General features: G+C 40.3%; 2 protein-coding genes across 2 annotated transcripts in view; both read right to left on the bottom strand.

Moving 5' to 3' along the window:
* Positions 1–3,230, bottom strand: part of LOC125895314 (unconventional myosin-VIIa) — a 39,173-nt gene extending 35,943 nt beyond the window's left edge. Inside the window, exons 1-4 of the mRNA XM_049587053.1 lie at positions 3,183–3,230; positions 1,035–1,072; positions 813–914; positions 565–717 (exon numbers count right to left, since the gene is read on the bottom strand). Coding sequence (XP_049443010.1) covers positions 565–717; positions 813–914; positions 1,035–1,052 — 273 coding nt within the window. The 5' untranslated portion in view covers positions 1,053–1,072; positions 3,183–3,230. The remainder of the gene's footprint in view (positions 1–564; positions 718–812; positions 915–1,034; positions 1,073–3,182) is intronic.
* Positions 3,231–6,376: 3,146 nt separating this feature from the next.
* Positions 6,377–23,857, bottom strand: sap130a (Sin3A-associated protein a). Its single transcript, XM_049587011.1, has 21 exons — positions 23,736–23,857; positions 21,670–21,798; positions 21,319–21,584; positions 19,679–19,846; positions 19,464–19,590; positions 19,220–19,335; positions 19,008–19,132; positions 17,992–18,139; positions 17,818–17,908; positions 17,567–17,671; positions 17,313–17,454; positions 15,075–15,190; positions 14,602–14,895; positions 14,330–14,501; positions 12,394–12,492; positions 11,940–12,301; positions 11,611–11,856; positions 11,398–11,523; positions 9,807–9,910; positions 9,237–9,350; positions 6,377–7,844 (listed from the first exon to the last, which is right to left on the bottom strand). Exons 2-21 carry the CDS (start codon positions 21,779–21,781, stop codon positions 7,686–7,688), a joined length of 3,192 nt encoding a protein of 1,063 aa, XP_049442968.1. The 5' UTR covers positions 21,782–21,798; positions 23,736–23,857; the 3' UTR covers positions 6,377–7,685.
* Positions 23,858–24,120: the final 263 nt, after the last annotated feature.

The following is a 24,120-nucleotide window of genomic DNA, read 5'->3' as shown; positions in this document are numbered from 1 at the left end:
ACAGAGGGGCATGTTAACTATCACACAGACACACAGAGGAATGTGTGTGAGCATAAACAAGTTATTGTGGTGTGAGCACATCATCAAGCCAGTGACCCTGATGACCCCCCTGTTTGGTTATTGCTGCGATACTCGTGATGCATGTTATAAATACCATTCATTAGATCTAAAGATTTCATGGATGGAATACAATAATGTGAAGCTGTGTTAAACGCAGTGGTTTATAGTGAAGAAGTAAGTCCAACACAAAAGATGATGAGCCTCAGTAAATTTTGCCCCCCAGCATTTAGCAGTAGTATTTTTACACAACAAAATGACCCGATTCATAATCAAACACACACTGCTGAGCTTTGACGACACAGAAACACTGGGACGTTCTCTTACAACAGAGGCTCATTCGTCTCTATGGAGACAAACAGCACTGTGATAAACTACAGGGCAAAGTCTGAGATAAAAACGCCATTCACAGCGAGGGAAGACGATGGCGAGTAAGCATTTCCACAGCAGGTTATAGACATCATAAAACTAGGTGGTTCAGAGTGGATCCTGGGAATAGAAACCTACATAGATGGAGCCTTCCTTGTGTCGCACCAGGAGGTTCCTGAGGAGCCCTGCTTCATTGAGATCACCGAGCCTTATCATGTCATCCACGCCCTTTACAGAGGTGGGGTGCATGGGCCGGATGGTGCCCTCCGTCTTCTTGTTGATCTTGTGCACCTGTGTGTAGGTTATGACAGAGTGGATGTTACGTAACAGACTTGTACTAATTTTTCTGGACCTGAAAAAAGACAAACATTTGTGGGGTTTTGTACCTTTCCTTCATCGTCAAGCAGCTGAAACTGTCCAGTGTCTGTCACCTTGACCTCCGCCCCGATTGGCACGCCGACACCGGAGTCCACCCATACAAAATCCCCCTAGGTGGGGAAATCAGAAGTTGTAATTAAAAAAAGAACATGACCAAAAAGAACAGTTTTGAGATGACTATCTGGGCATCATGACTTATGTAAATATATTATGCAATTACACAGTCTTACCTTACTCAAGTGCAGCATCGCAGACACTTGGATTAAGTCTGTAAAGAAAATAAAAAACATATCATCTTAATCCAGATTAAGCACAGTGACAGTAATTTTTAATTAAAACATACAAGTTTTCTTTCTTAAGTAATTAATTTAAGTAGAATTTTGACATTCGCCCTTTTCCAATAAAATTAGTGCATGTATACCAGATTTTTTAACATGGGGAAACCCACTTAAGATAGGCTGTAGACTCTTTTCCCAGTGCTAGTAGACCAGAGTCATGTACAGGGCTTTGCAGCAGACAAGCATGACTTTCTGTTTTTGTAACTGGTGCGTCACATTCGACGTCACGGACAGGCTGGAAAACAGGTTAGTAAATAGTGAAGGGCAGCATGGCGGCCAGTACAAATGCTACAGTGGTTACTTTTATTTATCTTACCTATTTAGTCTCTGTCAGACTCGGTGCTGACTACGTTTCAAACAACGTTCAAGCCCTGTTTGGGCAAAGACACATGGTATTTTGTAAAGGGGTTAAAATTAGAGCGCTCACAAAGGTGTATTTCCATCCCTGCCAATCGGAGCTGGAGCCAATAAATACCTGCGACTACTGCCGAGTCATTTGACCAGGGTGTAAATATGGATTATAACCTTCCCCATTACACACAAAAGCCAAACGCTAATGGGTGTTAATAGGTTTTTGTGCAGTGGGAAAGGGGCTATACTTGTACTTTATTTGTATTCCTACTCTATATTACTTTATATTTTTACTCCACGACACCTCAGAGGGAAATATTGTACATTTGACTCCGCCACATTTACCCAAGTAGCAACCTCCAGGGCTGAAAAATAAGGCCACAACATGGAAGTGCCAAACACTGCAGTTCCTCTAATGGCCACTTGAGGCTGACTCCAAAAGCAGGTCAATCTCCATAGACCCGCAAGTTAAAAATCCCAACTTTACCGCAGAAATAAAATGTTTACAGAAATACAATGTGGAATGGGTTAGAAACAGAAATGAAAGTGCGTAATACACACATTAGAGAGAGAGGATTCTTATATAACTTCCCTGGTAAATGTTATTAACGCTTAACATTAGGCATAATTAGGGTGTGGCCGCTTTGAGTTACAGGTGGGTGCTGCCCGTTGACAAGAAGCTACTACAGGGACAACATTGGTTAGATAACATTACCATGGCCTAACCCCAGATTCATAGAGTATAGGCAAAGCCATAGCTGTTGCTTTTTCAGGGTGTTTTCAGTTTATGAAATTGTAACATTCTGGTCGTCTAAAAAAGTCTTCTTCACCAAAGACACTCTGAAGAGTTGCTTAGTTTTTCAGTTAAGGTTTTAAACCAACAAAAATTAGCATTAGCATATCAAAGCATATCAAAGTTAACCATAGATAACAAAGCAGCGAGCATTACAGTTAGCTCCAACCTCTCGTCCAAATATGGTCTTTAGTCGCTCCAAAAATCTGAGATGGCTCTGGGCTTTAAAACAGGAGTCCGCAGATCAGTTGGTGATCTACATCCATTATTTTGAGACAGTTGAAGTTACTTTTTACATAAAAACAATAATCTAAATTTAGCTCCACAACAACATGTATTACATGTATTTTTAAGTGACAGAAACAGGACAATATAATATTCTATAATAATATTAAACTTTCATTATTTAAGAACACTTTGCTGATAATACTTCTGTACTTAAGTGACATTTTGAATCATGGACTATACTTGTAATGAAGTATTTTAAGAGTGGTATTTCTATTTTTACTTAAAGGATTTGAGTCCTTCTTCCACTGCTGCAAATACCTGATACCCATCAGTAGCCTTTAATAGTATGGACCATGCCTTAATGTATTTGAAGCAACATATTGTAGATATCATATATTTTTAATTGCCTTACAAGATCGTGAAGTAACTACAATAAAAAAAAACAACTTCAAATTACAAGACAGTTTTGGGGTCCTTGAACATAACAGACTTTTCATTCTGATTGGACATCTTGAACACAGTTCAAAAAAATCTACATTTAGCATGATATCAATATGACTTTAAATTTCAAGACACTTCTATTAATGATTTGATGTAGACTGTCACTATGAGATCACACTGAAAGGTACAGATTTAAAGGCACCTTTATGTATCGTGTCAACTCTTACCTGAGATTTGTCTTTGGTGGAAGCCCCTGCTGCTGCTGCTGCTGCTGCTGGGGGAACTGTTCCTTGAATGACGGTAAAGCAGGAAGCAGGGAGTTTTCCCAGCAAACACCCCTTTATGGCCCTTTGACTTTGCTCCTGCAAAGGTAGAGCCACCCAGTGTCACCAATCACCAGACTCAAGACAAATACTTACTGTCACCACAGACCATCATCTTGAATGTGTTTTTTATATATCACAATAATTTGCTGATAAATATATGACCTTGATGTTCTTCCCCTTTAAATTAATAGTCTGGCTACTAAATAATCCACACCTGGCTTCACAATGATTGACAAGTAGAGACAAGGCTATAGTGGTACTGCTATCTACTGTTAAATATGGCAATCAAAATTAACATTATGAAAACAAGACACAATAAAATCTTTGCTTTTTTTCTTCTTAGAAATACTGAATAATGATAAACACTAGACACTGGTCAGCTGATGTCAAAAATCACGCTAAAAGAGGAATGCAGATTACCCAAATGCCGGTAAGTCACTTTTCCTGATCCATAAAACAGCCGTCATAGGTCAATTTCTGCCGACGCGTTGTGCTGTGCTCCAAGGCAATTATGTTGTAAACCGCAGATCATAAAGAGAAATGACTGAGCTCATGTTGGAGATGTGAACATATGAAACAGAAACAACTCATACAATCTATACAAGCTGTATGATCTGGGACAATACTGACAGATTAGATTGTTTGTGTATACTATCAAACTAAAGTGATATACTGTAGGTTCCTAATATGTAAAGATGATGAACTATGACGTGAAGATAAGTGTCTGAGCATGCTCCTTAAGATAACCCATGATAATGCTAATTGTACTGTAAAGCAGTGATCCAGCAATCTCACTATCTGTCGTCAGGTGTGGTCTGGATATCCAGTTTGGAATGGTTTATATTATAAATTATGAAAGCCCATTTCAGCCAGTGTGATTTAAAAAAAAGAATCCTTTCAGTCCTTACGAAAAACTTCCTTGAAATCATGACTTACTACCTCAAAATAATGATTTAGGATTGCAAAATAATGAAAAGCTTTTTCAAAATAATGACCTAACCTGTTGACAGAATGACTTCATATCTCCAGGGAATGTGGAACTTTCTCAAAATAATGACATTTCAAAATAATTACTTAGTATCTCAAATAAGAAATTTTCTCAAAATTATTGTGTTAAAAAAAGAGACAATTTCTCAAAAAATGACTTATCTAAAAATAATGAAACTCTCAAAAATAATGACCTCGTATCTAAAAAAAATCAGAAACCCTTTTTGAAAAATAATGACTTAGTATTGTGAAATTATGAAAAACATTTTTAAAATATTGACATATATCGACAGAAATACTTTGTCTTAAGGGAACTTTCTCAAAATACTTACCTTCTTTCCCACAATCATGAAAAACTCTCAAAATTATAACTTAGTATCTAAAACAATTACGAACTTTCTCAAAATAATGTCCTAGTATCTCAAAATAATGAGAAACTTTATCAAAATAAAGACTTGGTATCTCAGAATAATGAGAAACCTTCACAAGATAGACTAAAAAATTAGAAACTTTAAAAATACTGACCTCATATCTCAAAAAATAACAAACTCTCCAAATAACTTAGTATCTAAGAATAATGAGAAACCTCCTGAAAATACACTTAATATCTAAGACGTAACAAACTTTCTCAAAATAATGACTTAGTGTCTCGAAATAATGAGAAATTTTCTCAAAATAATGACTTAGTATCTCAAAATGAGAAACTTTCTCAAAATTATGACTTACATCCCTAAAAAAATAAACTCTCAAAATAAACTTAGTATCTCAAATTAATGATAAACTCTCAAAATAATGACTTAGTATCTCGAAATAATGAAAAACTCTCAAAATGTCTTAATATCCCAAAATAATGATAAACTTTCTCAAAGTAATGACTTAGTATCTCAAATTATAATGAGAAACTTTTTCAAAATGACTTAGTTTCCCAAAATAATGACAACTTTTCTCAAAATGACTTAGTATCTCGAAATGAGAAACATCCTCAAAATAAGGACTTAGTTTCTTGAAATAATGAGAAACTTTCTCAAAATGTTAACTTAGTATCCCCAAATAATGACACTTACTCAAAATAATGACTTAGTATCTCAAAATAATAAATATGTCAAATTATAATGAGAAACTTTTTCAAAATAATGACTTAGTATCTCAAAATGAGAAACTTTCTCAAAATGACTTAGTATCTCAAAATAATAAGAAATTCTCAAAATAATGACTTAGTATGTCAAATTATAATGAGAAACTTTTTCAAAATAATGACTTAGTATCTCAAAATAGTCACTTAGTATCTCAAAATGAGAAACTTTCTCAAAATGACTTAGTATCTCAAAATAATAAGAAACTCAAAATAATGACTTAGTATGTGAAATTATAATGAGAAACTCTCTCAAAACAATGACTTAGTATCTCAAAATAATGACTTGGTCTGTCAAATTATAATGAGAAACTTTCTCAAAACAAGGACTTAGTATCTGGGAATAATGAGAAACATTCTCAAAATACAGACTAAAAAATGAGAAATTCTTGAAATAATGGCTAAGTATCTAAAAAAAGAGAAACTTTACTGAAATAATAACTTAGTATCTCAAAATGATATAGTATCAAAAATACTGAGAAACTTTCCAAAAAAATGTATATATATATGACTTAGTTTCTCTAAATAATGCAAAACTTTCAAAAATAATTACTCAACATCTCAAAATAATCAGAACCTTTACGAAACAGATTTACTATCTGGAAATGTCTTACTATTAAAACATAATGAGCTTTCTCAAAATGACAACATATATCTCAAGATAATAAGTAATTACCTTGAGATACTGTGTGATTTTTAATAAGTTTCCCATTATTTTGAGATACTTAGTCATTATTTTGAGAAAAGTCATTATCTCAGGAGTTTCTCATTATTTTGCAATTAGTTGCTACTTTGAGATATAAAGTTGTTATTGAGATACAAAGACATGACATTAGCCAAAATGGGTTTCTATAAAAAACAGACATCACAATGAGAAATTAAAGTGAAAAATGTAAAAAAATCTTTCAACCAAGTATAAAAAAAACCACACACGCTTATAGCAAACAGTGATATACAGACTTAACAGTGTATCTGGTATTGTTTAAGTATCTTTACTATAATTACACAGACGAAAACAATGTACAATAGCTGGATGTTTCAGGCTCACTTCATCTCATAACGTCATTATCGCTACACTCTGCAAAATGAAGCAGCAGCACATCACACGGCACAAAATGTTTCATTGAGTACAAAACTTGAAAGAAAAACCAGGTCAATGGAAAAAACCAAAAGCACATTTACAGTGATTTACATGAATTCAATCCACCAGTAAGATCACACGAGGGAACTCGCTTCAAGCACTTCACTTCCTGAAACTAAATGAAAATATTGTTTTTACCACCATGACATCCATTCACTTTGGATTAAGTTGTCGACTCATGGCAGTTTAAATGTAAAGTCATCTTGGCTTTATGCATATGCAGTATGTTCTCGCTTTCAAATCACCATCTAAGGACACTATTCATCCTTTAAGAGCATTGTTGTGGATATTAACTCAATTCAATTTGCCACATTTAGTTTCTCATCTAGTACTTTTTTTTTTTTTTTTTTTTAAAAATCTAAACCCATATAAGTTTCTCGTCATCTTTTAGACTACACCTAAACTTGTGGCTGATATTAGGTAACTGTTTACCCATACTGTGTTGAAGAAATCAAAACTAGAAAAATGCAGCTGCAGGGTGTTTGGAGAGAAAGGGGAAGCAGTGAAACTGACCTGACACTTTTCTCTGACTGATATTTTAAGAATATTTTGACAGCACGTGGAACAGCGTTCACGTGTCCCCATCCATTTCATGTACACCGACAAAATGAAGGCACAGATTAATGAAAAGAGCACGACTGCGATTAGTCTGTATACATACATCTTACTAAAGGACTCTTTGTCAATGACCATTCAACAACTCTCAGGTGGATCACCTTCACTGAAATACTTTCATCTGTTTTTGCTGCAACTGCATTTAGTGCCAACCATCACAACGTGCCGGTTCCAACATTGTCTTAAAAGAAGAGGCAGAAATTAAGTTAGTAAAAATGGTCTCTGGGGTCTTCAAAAATGAACAAAAAAAGAGTGGGAAACAGTGACAGGGCCGTCCAGTTGGCCACTCTAATGCAACCTACAATGCTCCACGCTCAATATGTGCGTCGGGTCGTTAATGAGAAAATATTCCTGATGGGCCGTCTGCTTCTCAAAGCCTTCCCGTCACTTCTCTCTGTCTGCTCTCAGGCAGATAGGGAGGGTGCGTGCGATTGTATGCAGCAAATCATAGCACCAAATTCTGAGCAGCTCCTTCGCCCCTTCAGAGACGGGCGGCGGTGGTCGCCGACAGAGGAGAGGAGGTTCGAGATTATGCCCGTTCTTTACGTTTCAGTTTGGAGGACTTCTTGACGGTGCCGTTCTTGTTGAGCAGCTTCAGCACTTTCTCCTTGTGGTCGAGCACTTTCATCATGGTGTCTCTGGCCTCGGTCACCTGGTCCATCACGAGCTTACAGCGCTGCATGTTACCCTGAGGACAAACGCACAAAGAGTTGTGAAGAGAGAGCAGGTTTTGTATTGTAACAGCAGGCATCCTAATAGGGAATTTATAATTCTGCGTTGAATTGATGCTGTAGTTAAGGCGTAGGCTCTACGTCGATCCTTAAGGGATTTGTACTTTGGGATTTATCCAGGTTTCATATGAGAAGAGGAAATCTCCGCTCGTCACTAGGCTAATTTATACAATGTAAAATGCCATGGGCTGACGCTAATAATGTTAGCATTTTGTATTTGTTTGGAAAACGTGTTGACAGTTGTTCTGTCAGTGAACCTTGTGAGTTGTAATGGAGCCAAATTGTGTGCCGTTACCTTAGTTAGATGTTGCTGTTGTCCCTGGTTTTATATGAGAAGAAAGAAAGGTCGCTGGCTGCCAGGCTAATTTATACAATGTAAAATGCCATAGGCTTGTGCTAATAACGTTAGCATGTTGTATCTGTGGGGAAAATGTGTCCAGGTAAAGACAAGTGTTTGTCTCTGAATGTTGCGAGTTACAATGAAGCTGATTTGTGTACTTGTGTTTGAAGTTGTCTCTATTAAGCCATGTTTAATGTGTGTTTAATGTGTGTTTTGAATCAACTAATCTTTACAGCACTTCACAGAAACCTCCGCTGCCTACTAGTGTTTTGGAGGTGTAACTGCAGAGCGACACGGACACACCACCACACAAGTAAAAATGCTCACAACGGCGTAGGCCATGCGCGTAGGGTCTGCACACAACTATAACTCCTGCTTAAACCTTGTGTCAATCAATGTCACAAAAATTTTGAAGTTTTAACAAAACTTAGCAACTTTATTTGCCTTAAAGTCATGATCTCAAGGTTTTAATTCAAATAAATGTCTGTTAAGTTACCATTTATCGCTGTATGAATTAACACAGTGTAGACTGATCCTATGATATAAGCCCTTGCATTTGCAGTATAACAAACTGGGTGTCTGTAGCGATATTCCCAGTAAAATAAATCACAAGCGGCGCACAGTAAGTAACACATTTTTTTTTTTATCTCCCAGCAGTGGTTGGTCCAAGGGTTGGGTGACATGGACAAAAATTCATATCTCGGTATTTACAGGCTGAATGACAGTAACACGATATACATCTCGGTATTTTCTATGAAATGGCCAACACGCTTTCATTTGCAAGTCAAAGTCACATTTGAGATACAGTATCAAAAGCACTTTTATAAAAACAGATGCAACGCAGTTAACGCAACAGACTCGCTCTTCAACTCTCTTGTGTGTGAAGAAGCGTACTGTTTTTTCCTGTCTCTGCGAGCGTTGGGAGTACATGGTTACTATGGCAATGACTGCAAATATCTGAGTAGATAACTGTACATTTTAAAGTCTCAGTCTGTAGCAACAATCTTACCTGTATAAGCTCGTTGATTCGGTGAAGGTCGTCATCGGAGCCTGCTCTCTTCTTAGGGATCAGGCCCTCTTGGAGGGTGGAGAGGCGGCTGTACACATCATGTTCTAAACTCGACTACAAATCAAGTAACAAACACAGTGTGTTAACAGAAGTCCAATCAAAACATGAATATTAAGTAGTAAGCTGTCACCATTTTGTGATCTGTGAATGTGGTCTTTTTGTTGGAATATTTTAATTCTAACCAATATGTGTCTTACATTATTGTGGTCAGATTGTTGCAAGAAGTTCAACATAAATTTTTGGGCTGCCCCTTGACAGTTGGAAATTCGAACAGTCAGTCAGAAACCCCTCAGTGGACTGAGATACTGTAGCTTCAAGTCGAGCAGTCGCTTTGTTTTTGTTGCTCGTTAGTGTGTTGTGCAGCGTACCTCTGGGGACGTAAATTCCTCTCCAGCACAGTCAGAATTCATTTGGGCTAATATGTAACCTGTCTGTCTGTTTGTGGAGGAGACAGTTCAGATAAACAACACTTCAGAGTTATATTGTTGCAGGTCTGGGGTCAGCACTCACCAACTGCCTGAGCTGTGCAGCACACAGGTGAATCTTCCAGCCCTGTGCTCTGCATGCCACTCCTCTCTGGTTCGCCATATCCTGTAAGCTGCCCTTCTTCTCCTCTGAGAGGAAAGAAAACAGTTGTTGTTAGAAACAACTACAATTACCGCCTCGCTGTTGTACGCCTCCACCAACCAGTCTAGCTGCAGTTTACGTCCTTGTCTGTCCAGATGTGTATGTTGCCATGAGAGTAAACAACACTAGATATGGATGTTGCTACAGTGAAGCTACAAACTCAGGAGTAGTGTCACCAATTCAGCATCAGACCTAATGTCTCTGTTCCTGAGTCATGGTGTTTAACAATGGCCAGAAAAGAACATTATGATGTCACAGTGAACCTGACCTTTAACCCTCTAGATACAAAATCACTTCATCATTTTACCCTATTAGACATTCATTCATGAGAAAAGACAACCTGAAAACATAATGCCTCTGGACATGGCTGTTACCAGCGTGGAGGCACATCAAGCTGCCATCCATCATTAGGGTCCGGGCAGCTAAGCTGCTAGGATACTATTGTAATCCTAGGTATTCTTCTTTCTTCTTCCAAGGAAATCATACTTCCCATGGGTGAAAACTCACCAAACTTTGCACAAAGGTCCAGTCTCATGCCAGATATCCTCAGCTGTATAACAAATCAACCATACATGCTACAACTTCCCAACTTTCATCTAACTGTAGCCCCAATACTGAAGAAACTTTTGTACATTTAAACCTATTAAAAATTATGAAGTTCACTGTTTTTTTTCCAAAAACTGTAAAACTTCTTAAACCTATCTCCTCCCACAATTTTTGCTCAATTGACACCAAACTTGCTACAGAGCATCTCCAGACTGTCCTACAAAAACTATGTTTCTCAGATTTTTGATTTATCAAAAATTGAGCCTACAGTGCATCAAAATGTTTGACTGTAAACGGTACTGTAAACATATACATGCAAATTCTTGCTAAATAAATCTTCAATGTTCATGAAAAAAATAACAAAATTCTAGAGTCATGGTAGATGATGTGTGGCAAATTTCAGAACTGTATCTCAAAAACTGAATTTTTGACAGCATTTTGAATTTTGCTCTAATGTGAACAATTTGAGTCAATGTAAAAATGGCAATTTTTCACTTATGGAGCAAATCAATCATTTTTAAAATAAATTACCAACATCTCCATGCTGTCTAGATGCAATATGTGTATATTCAGATTTTTGTTTCGATGACTGAATTTTTTACAGTGGTTTGAAATCTGCTTTTCCATGCATGGACGGCTGCTAAACCTGCACGTCTGGCTTAGTCAGTTTGTGAAGCTACACATAAATTGTCACTGACTAATTAGCTCAGTGAGATAGAAACTGATCCTTAGTCTCAGAGGTTGTGAGTTCAAGCCTCAGCTGATGCAAAAGGCAGATTGTGTTGCTAAATTCCTAAATGTCTTCCAATTCTTATGCTTGTTGCTCAGAATTGCCTAAAAATGCCCGGACCCAACCCATCACTGCGCAGCAGCTATAATTCTCATTTGCTATTAAAGCATTTCCACCTGAGAGCAGGGAGCTACTGACCTTTGACCCGGATGTCGCTGTACCTCTGGAAGTGGTGGTAGGCAGCTTTCCAGGGATTCCTGTAGTGGCGCAGCAGAGTAACAGGTGGTCGAGGCCTGACTGGTACATAACGCACTCCTTCCTCATCTGGAAGGAAAAAACAAGCGTTGAACAAGTGCAGATGACAAACATCATCATCATCACTGCAACAATAGATGGCATTAAATTACATACCAACATATTCCCTTGGTGGAGATTCGCGCCTCTCAGCCCTGCCAGTGATGGGCCTGCCTGGGGCCTTCTCCTCATCTGTGCTGTTGGTCTCCACCATCTCGCTCTCCTCTGTAGAAATAACATGCTGCTGCTTGCGGGGCTTCTTCCTCGGGGAGGCCCCGGGGATCAGATCTCCTGTGGCAGGAGTGTTCAGGGTGGAGGCCTGGGTGGTGAGGGCTGGGGCTGATGACAGGTTCGCATTGGGATCTGAGGGAAAGAGATAAAGACAGTCTTCAGTTTCCTATAATTTAACATTAAGTAATTTCACTCATGATTGATTTGCTCCTCACCTGGCTGGGAGGTGTCCATGGTCTCCACCTCCTGTTTAATTTTCAGATCTGGGCAGGCAGAGCTGGCAGCACAGGCTGCAGTGCTACTGGCTGCAGGCTGAGTAGGGGAGGCCACAGTGTTGGCCATTGAAGCAGGAACGGGAGGAGTTACAGCCATGGCTGCTGGAAGGGCTGAGAGGACAGTGGAGGGCTGAGAGGGAGGTACAGGCCCCGGCGTGGCGAGCATGGTGGGGATGGCTTGGGCGAGGTGCTGAGCATTTGAGGACACAGCCTGCTGCTCTCCTCCCTGAGAAGGCAGTGCTTCTACTGTAGCCATGACAGGAGGGGCCACTGCCATGTGGACCTCGGCTTTGGGTTTCACACTGAGAGAGGAATCAAAAGGTCAGGTCACACACTCGTATCATAACACACTGAAAACAAAGTAACTGATGTGATCATTGTGACAGCGGCTCACCCTGCAGGTCGGGGAGATCCTGCTCCTCTCACTCCACTGTCGATTCTGCCACCACTGGGCTCACTGGGCTGAGCTGGGATCAGGTTCTTACGAACACAACTGAAACACAAAGACAAGCAGGAATGATTTGGTAAAAGGAATAATTGTTTAAACTTCAGTTTCTGTCAAGTTTTATTTGGAGTCACCTTGTAATAAAGTTAACGTGTGCCACTGAAAAGACATGTTTAAAGACTATTACGGTCATTTTCAGGTTCATACTTGTAGTTTTGGTTTCTACTAAAACATGTTACATGCTTTAATTTTTAAGAGACACTTTATTTTCCTCAGGCTGTCTCTGTGCTAGAACATCTTTATTCACACTGTCTGACATGCTCCGTTTTAGCACCTGTCTCTTTAAGCACCCTCCTAAGAAAGCCCAATCTGGTCTGACTGGTCAGCTTTTCTGGGTCTTGCATATTTCAGCATCTCTGTTCCATCACAGAGTTCTCCAGGGATCTAGTTTTGGTTCCCTTACCAAAAAGCCTGTGGGATTTTCCATTGGATTTAATTACTGCTGAAAATAAGCTCTGTGGCAAACAAATGTCTATGATACTTAAACATTTTGTTCAGCGAGACAATTTTCACCAATGAACACCATTTTCAGGATTACTGAAGCCTAAATGCAATCGCCAGAAGTAAAAACCTAATGTTAGGCTATACACAAACTACACTACCGTCACATGACTTGATGTCACCACCATTTCAGCTGAAATTTAATTATAATTTAGATGTTTTATTAACTTTAAAGTGAACTGCTATCATTTCTGTGGGATTATCTGCAAGGTTCAATGTGCCCCACATTTCAGGGGCTATTATTTATTTTAGATGTTTGTTTAATGGTTAATGCCATCATGTTCACATTCATACAACATGGCGCAAAGTGTCTCGTACTTCAGCAGCATTTCAAATCCGACATGGTTGTTGAGGACTGTGATTAAAGGCTTCAAAGGGCTCTTAATGCAGACAGTATTTTTGGGACAATGTTTCAAATACTCAACAATAAATTGAGCTAAATTTTGACTGTTTTCTGAGTGTTTTCATTTTTTCGACTAGTCTTAATTAAAATTTTCATTTAGTCGACAGGGAAATTAGTCGCTGGGAACATCCCTAATGATTACATTATTATCTAAAACTCTAGCCACCGTTAATATGAACATCCGACATAAGGAAAAGGAAAAACAAATAAAAGCATCATAGCTCCCCTTTCAAAAGTCCAGTGATTCGTTATTGAATGTACAGAGGGTTGGGTTAGGGTAACCAAAGTCTGGAATGACTCGGCAAATAAACAAGCGATACTCTCTAGAATATCTCATTCATCCGGTTGAAATAAGCATTTTAAGACACCTCTGAGCCGTTAGGAGAGTTTACTGAATCTGTCTTGGAGCCCTCGTACAAACAAACCTTACAGAAAAAAAGTAAGAGAGGGTTTGGAGATGAATATGAAAGTATTCTTGCACGCGATACACAAGCCCCTTTTACCCCACCTGTTCAAGGCAGGAATTTCATGCCGTTATGCCACCTCGCTGTGCTGTATGTAAGGTATGATCGTGGAATGGGGGGACAAAGTGGTCTCGCCTTTAATCAGTCACAGAAGATAGTAACAGAACCAAAGCTGTGTCTGTATAAACAGGACAGGATCATGGGCGGCACAGGTGTGACATTTTGGGACAGAGATGATTGTTACTGAAATGTAAATGCCATTGTTGTTGTTCATAAAGCACTGTCGACGGGTATGTTACATGTAACATGAGAAGCTGACACTGTTTGTTACATGTCACACTTGCCATGCCTCTTTTGATTCTGCAAAGCAGTGATGCAGTGTATGATGACACACTGGATCAGCATGATGCTGCCGTCGTTTTGGAGCCACTGTCTCATATGATGTGCTCATACTCACCCTTCATTAGCAGGCTTCTTGCGGAGGATGCTGGGTCTAGGGGAGGAGACCAGCGTGGGGGCTCCTCCTACTCCTCCCTGCGTGTGTGCCTGCACCATGGTGGCGACTGGCTGGGTGGTGCTGAATGTGCTGCTGATGGGGCTCGCAACAAAACCATCAGCCAAAACAACCCCTGAATGAAATTAAAACAAGTGTTACAAACAGCCCACGACACGGCGACGCACTCATCAACACCGTGTCATTTTGAGTAAAAGCCAATGTTTCATGATCACCTGGCTTTGCTTCAGACTGTGCTTGTTGCTGCTGCTGCTGAGTGACTATTGGTGCCTGCTGTAGGCCTTGTGTGCCTATGGGTGCAGACGTGTGCAGGCCCTGCACTCCTATTGGCGCAGGCTGAATGCCCTGTGCAGCGATTGGTGCTGGCTGGATCCCTTGGGTGCTGATTTGTGCAGAGGGGAGACCGATCCGATCCACTGCCATCAGCTGCATGTGGTTGAGATGGACAGTGGTTGCCACGCCTACTCCAGCTTGGGTGGGCAGCGCTGAACTCGGAGCTTGAGGAGTAACTTATTGAGAGGGGGAAGAGAGCTCAAATTAGATCTGTGTGCCACGAAATGACGGGTTTCACATTTCACAACACTTACTTGAGCATATTTTGTCAACATTTCCAGACTTTTAAATGTCAAGTCAAATAATAAGTTTAGCTGTGACAACCCGTAAAGCAACACTGGTTAGCAGGACTTACCAGGATACTGTCGGATGGTCGATACAGAGCTGCTGATGGGGGTGTAGGTGTGTGTCAGAGGGTATGACGAGGAGTACGCCGGCAGGAAATATTGGAACTGCACAGGAACAGAAGGCCTTCAAAAGAAAACATACAAGATTAATCCAACGCTCATCGTCATCTCAGTAACGTATCTGTACTCCTGAGGTTAACACATCGTCCTCCTTGACAAACAGAAGGGAGCAGCACTGTATGTTGTTTATTTATAAGGCTCGACTGCAAAAACTGCCCAGTTACCTCTGCTCTCTGGTTACACTTAAATACAGTCCTTACAGGTCACAGGACGTCTGAACATTAGCTGTAAAAGTGGGTTCAGATACTGTGCTGCATACGAATGAGATGAGCTCCAAAAACATATTAAGTTTATTTCACTTCAACATTTTATACGGTTGTAATTGTGTATTTGCACTTGCACTTGTAAATGCTTTTCTTAATTGTGAAAACTGTGTCTGTAAATTATCTGTGCTTCCGTCTACACTTAAACTTTATGTTTATAAGTTATTTTTCGACACAAGTCTCTTCGGAAAAAAGGACCCCAATGTTAATTAAACAACCAAGTTAAATAAAACATTACAAAATAAAAATAAAAAGTACATCTTAATCACATTTTATTCATCGTGTAACTCTGTCAGCAATGGATGTTAATACAAGATTTTTATGGTCTTCATACTCTCCACATCCACATATTTATATAGAGATCATAACTACAAATCAACCCCTCCATTTTTTCCTTTGATGAATGAAATCTGCTAAAAAACAACAACAAAAAAACAAAAAAAACAACAACAAACTAGTCAATAATAGCTGGTAAAACAATTTATTTTTCAAGCCAAGAGGATGTGTTTAACCTTTTTTTCCATCAACAGGTTTATCTTGGAAAATGAAAAAAGTATCAGTAAATAAATAAATGTATAAATCAATACAGAAATGAGAACATTAAAAAATAATAATAATAAAAAGATTAAATAAATGCTGAGACCTTTTTCCACATTTTGAATTTTCCGATCAAAATGTGGGACACGCTGATATTATTAAGGTTTTGGTAGCAGTCTATGGACATGTGTACAGCACATTCGGAATATTCGGGCTGGGCGATATAACGACTATGTACGATATATCGATGCAAGATGTAGATTTAGACAACTCCGTCTATATTAATAAAGGGTCATGCCACTCACAAGTTCTCCAGCAACACTGAAACACACAGAGCTGCTCCTCTGTTTAATCTGTCTGTTAATTAGTCTGCACGTGCTGCGCTGAATCAGTCTGTGGGATGAATGAAATGACTGCAGTAGCACACGCGCAATACAGTGCAGTGCTACATGTGTGGGAGACAGAGCTGCTCAATTGTGTCAGGTGAGCATTTGTGAGCTGGTTTGTGTGTGAGTGAGTGTTTGCAACAACGATGGTCCATGCCCAGAAGAAAAGCCCACATTTCTGGTCGTAAGGAGAAACACAATGACTTTTAAGTAGAGTTAATGGGTTGGCAGGCAACATGTTTTTGGATATGTGCAAATATTGCAACGCCGACCTTTTCGAGGGGGTGGCTGAAGGACTGAAAGCGAGGCTGTGTTCGCACAGTCCAAAAAATCTGCCACCGTAGGGCTGTGTGATATGACAATACATATCGTGTGACAAGAGAAAAATGTCTATCATTTCATATTTTGCTCTATCGTTTATATCGTTGTGACGCAAAGCTTTTACGGCACTTATAGTAACATAATGAGTTTAGTTGTCGACAACTCCACCACTGTCTGTCTCTGCTGTGCTGCACACACTGAGGGCTCAGCCCCGCAGCGCTGAGAAAGCACAGAGAGGCAGCGAGACGGCGACAATAAACTTTTCATTCATTGGATTAAAATGTGCTAATCTGGACAGGTATCATTATCGGGATATGAAATGTCCTATATTGGGATATGAGATTTTGGTCATATCGCCCAGCCCAATGTCACCACATGAAAACTTAAATCAAATAAAAAAATTGATGCAAAAATGGCACAAATGATTTAACTTCTCTATATTTTGACACAATGTTAGGGCATGTTAATCCAAGTATGCATGGCTGCATGTACACATGAATATTAATGGCATATTCATATCTTAGTAGGAATATTATCTTTTCAGAATGAGCACAAAGAACTGAATATTTAGTGCATGTAAATGAAGCTGATAAGGGAGGCTCCAACATTGTGTGCTCACCTGTTGTCACTTCTTGCTTCCATGGTGACGGGGTTAGGAGACGACCGATGGCCTGGGATGGGGATGAGGTTGGTTCTCTCTCCGGGGTAGTCGGGCTGCACGCGGGATGAAGAGTGGGCGATGGGCTGAGGGACAACTTTCGCTGTAAACAACACAGAGGAATGGTTTAGAGAAAGATGTGTTAAAATACAATATGATAACGCCTCCTGCTTGTGAAGCACACAACAGTGTTCCTGCCAACGAGACAAACTCACCAACAGGGATGGCAGAGGTGGTCACTGCTGTAGCATGAGAGGAGTGCGAGGCCATCGTCATGGTGACAATAGTGTTACTGGTCATTTGGGTATGTGGCACAGAGCCTAAACATGAAGAAGACCAGATTATCAATAATGTGAGTAAGAATGATAATTTGTGGCTTATTTTTTGTGCCTTAAGTCAAACGTTTCTGAGTTTCGTGCCTCGCTTGTAGAAATGAATGTACAAAAGTTAAGTAGAAGTAAAGTACCTATTGTTGTTGTTGATGGCACAGTGTTAGTGGCAACAATTGGTGCCACAGTTGCTGCAGCTACTGGTGTCACAGGACTGAAGATGGGCTTCTGTGGGGGAACCAGAAGTTCAGTTCAGTCACAGTTTAAATTTAAAATTTCATTTTTATAAGCAGCTGTCAAATAACAGTAACCTGTGTCATGGTGTGTGGAGGCTGAGGTTTTTGAGCCCCAATAGCAGGGTGAGACGGCAGCGTGATCCGTGTGGTGGTCTCACGGGACGTCTGAGACCTCTGAATACTGACGGTGGCTGGAGGAGGGTGAATGGTCAGCCCTGGACGCCTGGAAAAAGAATTACACCCTCTTTAGTGCATGAGGCACAGGCAAGGTTTGAATAAATTCCAGAGGGAATGAAAATGTTATACAAAAATTCATTTTTCTTCATGGCGTTGTTCTAAGCTGTATACTTGACATTTTTCACATATTCAAGTCTCCCAAAAGTCCATCAAATGAAGCAATATGCGACAAAAAAAAATCTTTGATTAAACTGCCAATATCTCTGACAAGAAGAAAAAGTAGACACTGCTTTGATTTAAGGAGTCACAAAACCAAAAAGATGGAAACCACTGGTCTACTATGGAGACTAGATGCTTGGTAAACAAGAATGTTACATTCAACACCAGCTGAAAGCAGTTAGCAGCTAACTCAAAGAAGAATGCAGCTGAAAATGTCTGCAAATTGGGAAAAAATGAGGGAGCTCCTTACCCTCGCAGCAGAGGACAAAATCAGCTACCATATAATGGGGATGGTAAATCACTGTTATTGCTGTGTTTCTGCCATTGTTTTGTTTTGAAAGCGCTGCCAATGTCTATCTTAAATGTCACACTAGAAGCCAACACTGTGGTGTTAGACTTCACGCCCGTTGCGCCTCTTTTGCTTCCAGAATGCCAGCACACTGTCTAAAATCACACACTGGAGCACAATGACGTCACCATTGTTTGGTTCTGCGTATAAATGCAAAGGCGGCTTAAAGAAGGGACTTCGTAGCGACTCTTTTGTGGCAACATCCCTCTCTGAACAACTGATCTTCACTGACTGTTTTGTTCAACTTCACTACAAAACTTCTTGTCATCAAATTATTTTTCTAGTACTTACACATGCAGCATCTCTACCTAAGCCCTAATCAAAACATTCTTAGACTGCTACTTACCCATGTGCCACCTCTGCAGAGTGTGTGACTGTCGGGCTGATAACTGGGGACTGAGTTCTAGTTGCTGAAATGGGGGCCACCACAGTTGGAAGCACAGCTGTCGACGTTGTTACAGCAGGGCGGGACTGTGGAGGATGACACAGTTACACACAATATGTCTAAATGTCAAACAGAATATAAACTCCTTTTTAGATTAAAGTACATCAGAGCACCTGAATCGTCTGGTGGATGATGTGCTGAACTGTGGGCTGGCCGGGGCCTGCGCTTCCTCCAGTGGCTGGCCGCAGGACAGTTTTGGAGCTGGACATAACAGCTGCTGCAGCAGCACCTACCAGGAAACAAACAGACCGATGTAGAGAAATGCACTGCCATAACTGAGCAGTAAATGGACTACTGTTTCAAGGAGAGGCAAACATCAAGCCACCTGGCATACTGTTCTCATTGCATCATGCATACCTCGGGGTAAATGAGATGTGAAGGTCTGGGGAGGGACCGCAGGAGTCCCGATCTGCAGTGCAGGGGCACTGCCCCGAATGATCTGAATGTTAGCCGGCATCAGGTGGTGTAAGTTGCTGGAGTGACCCTGAAACACAATACAGGCCGCTCACAACTTCAGTCATCAGCAAGAAAGAGACAACAACACACTCAGAGACAGCTCACAGAGCACTCACCTGCTGACCACTGATAGTTGCCACAGGTATAGACGGCGTTGGAGCAATGCTGCTCTCTATGGTGACAGTAATGTGACCAGGCACCTTGGGAGGTATGGGGATGTGACCCTGGTTGGAAGCTGGTGCTGGGGCAATAAGACGACTTGGCATGGGTGACTTCAGGACAGCCTAAAGAAAAGACAGACATTACATTTCTGATCTTAAGCTCAGAAGAATGTTAAGAACAATGCTAGAAAAAAAACAACATTGAAGAAGTATTTCAGGGCTGAGAAGATGGTCACACTCTCGAAATGTGACACAGAGTGTGAAACGTGTCATCTAGCAGATTTTCACTGAGAGATGGAGATCTACTACAGTTTATTTACACATATTACCCCCATTGTTGTGACAAAAAGCTGGTTGAGAATTGGCAAAGTGTCCCTGTAAGCGAACCCTACCTTGTCTGACTCACATGATAAAGACCGTGCGTCTAAACCTGCCGTGGGTCGCCTGCTGCAGACAGAATTCTCCTTACCTTCCACCATCTGTGTGTTCCCATTTTCAAAATCCCTGTTGCTATGAAACTAGAGTTGCATGGAAAATATTACCTCCAAGCTTCATTTTAGTGCCCTGCGTAAAACAACTACAACCTCGGGGCTAGCAACCTACACCCTAAAATTTCAGTGTTTTATATGATGTTTTCTTTTGTATTGATTTAGCCATTTTAATACCAGGGCTCGCCTACCCGCATGCAAACATTCCACCAAAACAAGTTCTCTCACCGTCACGCTAGCCTCCCCCGACATTATTTTGCAAGAGCACTGACACTGCTTTCTGGGCTTAGCGCTGTGAAGCAGTTGTGATTGGTTTAAAGAAATACAAACATGTCAGAATGTTTTTCCCTTAGTATGGAATTATAATGGGTTCAGGCAGACCTTTCTCCAGCGCTGAATCAAAGTGTGGGGACAGGTCTAGCTATGCGAGATTGAGTGAACCTTCAAAATTGCAATATGAAACAACATGTTGCAGTAGAACATTGTTACCTTTTCACCAAGTAAGTGTAAAGTCAGCCAGTTTGCACATGACCATTGTCCTTATTAGGTTTACAGTAAATTGTATCAGTCACTTTTTTGTTATAATATCATCTTAGTCATTGAGCTGATCCTTCTGAATTAAATTACATCACAAGAACTATATGAAGCTGAAAATTTTGAAAGTTGTACTTGCTATTGTCATAATTTTCCTGGTCATTCCATTGTCCCTCCTCTAGAGCTAACTGGCCACAGCGGCTTCTCCCAAGTATGAAGTAAAATGAAACCTGCCTGACTCTGTCTGGAGGGCACGAGGATGGAAAGAGGAAGGGAAATAGTTCCATCGTGAACTGTTTCAAAATTAAAGATAATCATTACAGAGCGTTGGTCCCTTAATAGCCCTGAGTCATCCCAACAATCTGAGCTTCCACCTTCAGAAAGGTTATCTTACAAGAGCCAGCTGTGATTCGACACTTTCTGGATGAATAAATCAACCTTGGTCAGCAACAATGTGTTGTCCTCTAACCACAGAATGCATTCTATCTTTGCCAATGATTTAACTATGTTCACACACCCTTTACTGTTAACATGTATATAAAGCTTTTTAAAGTAACAGACATATATCATCACCTTCATCTGTCCCTCAGTGAGGACTGCAGGCTGGCCCTGTGGGAGGTGGACAGAGGGGGCAGGTACAGTCACAGGTGTGCCGGGCTGAATGGGCACGGTTTGGGGGGTAGCTTGTGGCTGGCCGTGCGTCTGTACTTGTGGGTAAGGTCTGACTACCATCGTCTCTTGCTTGTCATCTCTGAACGCCAAGGTTCCCCCGCCCCCGGCAGGTGGATGATCCGGCTGTCCATGGTCAGCATCCCGACTGCTCTCAGCATCTGTTCCAGCTAAGGAAAAACACATCTGATTCAACATTTACTTGCTCGCCATGTGTGAAATATCCTGCAACTCACTTCAGTGACTATAGGTTACCTGGTGGATTTGACGGCTGATTGACAGACACCAGGTTTCCAGCAGTGGGGATCTGAGGTGCTCCCCCGCTGGAAGCCGGCAGCCCGTGACGGGGGAATTGCTGGGAGCTCATTTTAACTAATTAGTGACCTGAAACAATGCCAAGAATGTACATTTATTCCTGCACCAGACATACTGAAGATATTATCTTTAAATCAGCTTTGTCTATACAAAAATCTACAATAATTTTAAAACACTTGTGAGCAACAGAGTCATGTTGTAGTAGTGCAGCAGCAAAAACAACATACAATACGTACAATACAACTACAATGAAAACACAACACCAACAGTCAGCTTGGTCATATTTCACATATTACACTAAACATAACCTCACCCTTCAGGTCAGAATATATATAATATCTAAATTAGGGCTGCAACTAATGATTATTTTCATTGTCAACTAATCTGTGGATTATTTCTTCGATTAGTTGACTAATTATTTTATCAAAAAAATATATTTAAATGTAGAAAAATGTCGGTCTGTCTCTCCCAAACCCCAAAATTCTGTCATCTTGTTTTGTACTCATGCCAAAGGGTTTTAGCTCACTATCATGGGAGAGTGTGTAAAGCTGCCAATATCTGAACGTAAGAAGCTGCAATAAGAGTATTTTGGGGTACTTCTATAGTACTTTTCTGTGAAGAATGACTCAAACCGATTAGTCGAATACTAAAATAGTCAGCAATTATCTTAATACTCAATCAGTCATCGATTTATTGACTAATCGTTGCAGCCCTAATCTAAATACAGGGTGTCTACAGGAATCAGACAGTTAAATTGAATGCCTTTTAAGACCTGTTCAAGACACCTTTTTAACCAAATTTTGGAGGGATTTTTTGGCAAATCATGTTTTACTTAATCAAGCATTGCAGGTGAGCATTGCAGGCAAGTAGTAAATATGTGGTCTTGTGCAGAGATAAATTTTACGTAGAAAAATGGTTAGTAGAGCGAGTTAAGTTAACCTACAATTTGCCAACAGGTTAGTGCAATTCTGAAGTAAAATGACAGTATCATAGCATTAGAAATGTGTACTCTCACAATGAGAAATTAAAAAAAAAGGATAAATAAAATTAGATAAAATGTTTGTAGTTGTTAAGACCTCAAAAATTCAACTTAAAGACTACTTAGAATAAAAGACATATTAAGACTTTTTAAAGAACCTGTAGACACCCTGAAATAAGATAAAATGGGGGATAACTGGGAAGGTAATTTAACTGCATGACAAAGAAGTGCCACAAATCTTTTTAAATTTTTTGGAAGAGCCTTTCTGTTTAAATCTGCTTTTTTCTTTCAAGCTATAAATAATTAAAAATGTATTTTATCTCCAGAATGTGACCGGGCGGTTCTGGTGATTTCTATTTCATTAGCAATGGACGTCTAGGCAAAGATGTTGCAAACACTTAGGACATCTTTAAAACATCAGTTAATAGCTGCAACTCTCAAATTAAACACGTACGACAGTGCTACAATAACAAAAGCCAACCAGTTTAACCATTTACAGGCGGCGCGGGGACACTGAGGGTGAAGTAGCACTGCGGAGTATTATGCTTTGCAGCTAGCAAAGCAGCAAGTCGGTAACACAAACCAACTGGTGCTGCTACAAACTGAAACCTTCACAAATACATTTCACTGTGAAAAACCAGACAACAGCATTTCTGTGGACCTTTGTTTGCCGTTATATGGTCAATATCATATGACAAAACTGCCCGACAACAACTGTATCGTTGCTTATCAAATATCAAGTTTACCTGCTGGTACAAAAACGCCTTTTCGACTGCCGACAACAAAACAACCAAACACGATATCCGCTGTGTCAGAAAACGCTCACTGTTGCTCGGTAATCTTAAAAACTAGAAAGCTACCTTGTTAGCCAGCTATCTTAGCTTAGCAGAATGCTAACGTTAGAATGCTAACCCCGCTGTTGCCGCCTGCTTTCCGTGCTAAATCCTGAACTTTCTACAGAGTACAAAGGCGTAAACTTCGCCGGGCTCAACAAGCGAACATGTTTCTACATGTGTGTGGATATTACCGTATCGCTGAGGTACAAGGCAAGGGTCGTTTTGTGGATTACAATTTTTCCATTCGTCTTTTCTTTTTTTCCCCCAACATGTAAGCCGGAAGAACGCTCAAGAAGAACCGGACCTCCCTGTGTCAGGCGACCAATCAGAGGAGAGAGTCCCATGTCGCTGACCAATCGGAGCTCCGAAAATGTTTTGACCAACCTAGACTGCGGCGGGGAGGGAGGTAGGGGGGGGGGGGGGGGTCTCAGGGGAACCGCTGCGACCGAACTGCAGAGTCACGTGGTCGGCGGAAGGAGCCGAGTTAGCACTGAAGCTAATCTACTAGCACTTCCAGAAGGGGCGTTAATATAAACAGTGCAGTGGGATCAGATTCACCTTGAATATATTCTTGTG

Source organism: Epinephelus fuscoguttatus, linkage group LG10 (assembly GCF_011397635.1).
Source record: "Epinephelus fuscoguttatus linkage group LG10, E.fuscoguttatus.final_Chr_v1".
Lineage (NCBI taxonomy): Eukaryota > Metazoa > Chordata > Actinopteri > Perciformes > Serranidae > Epinephelus > Epinephelus fuscoguttatus.
This window is presented reverse-complemented; position numbering and strand designations above follow the sequence as displayed.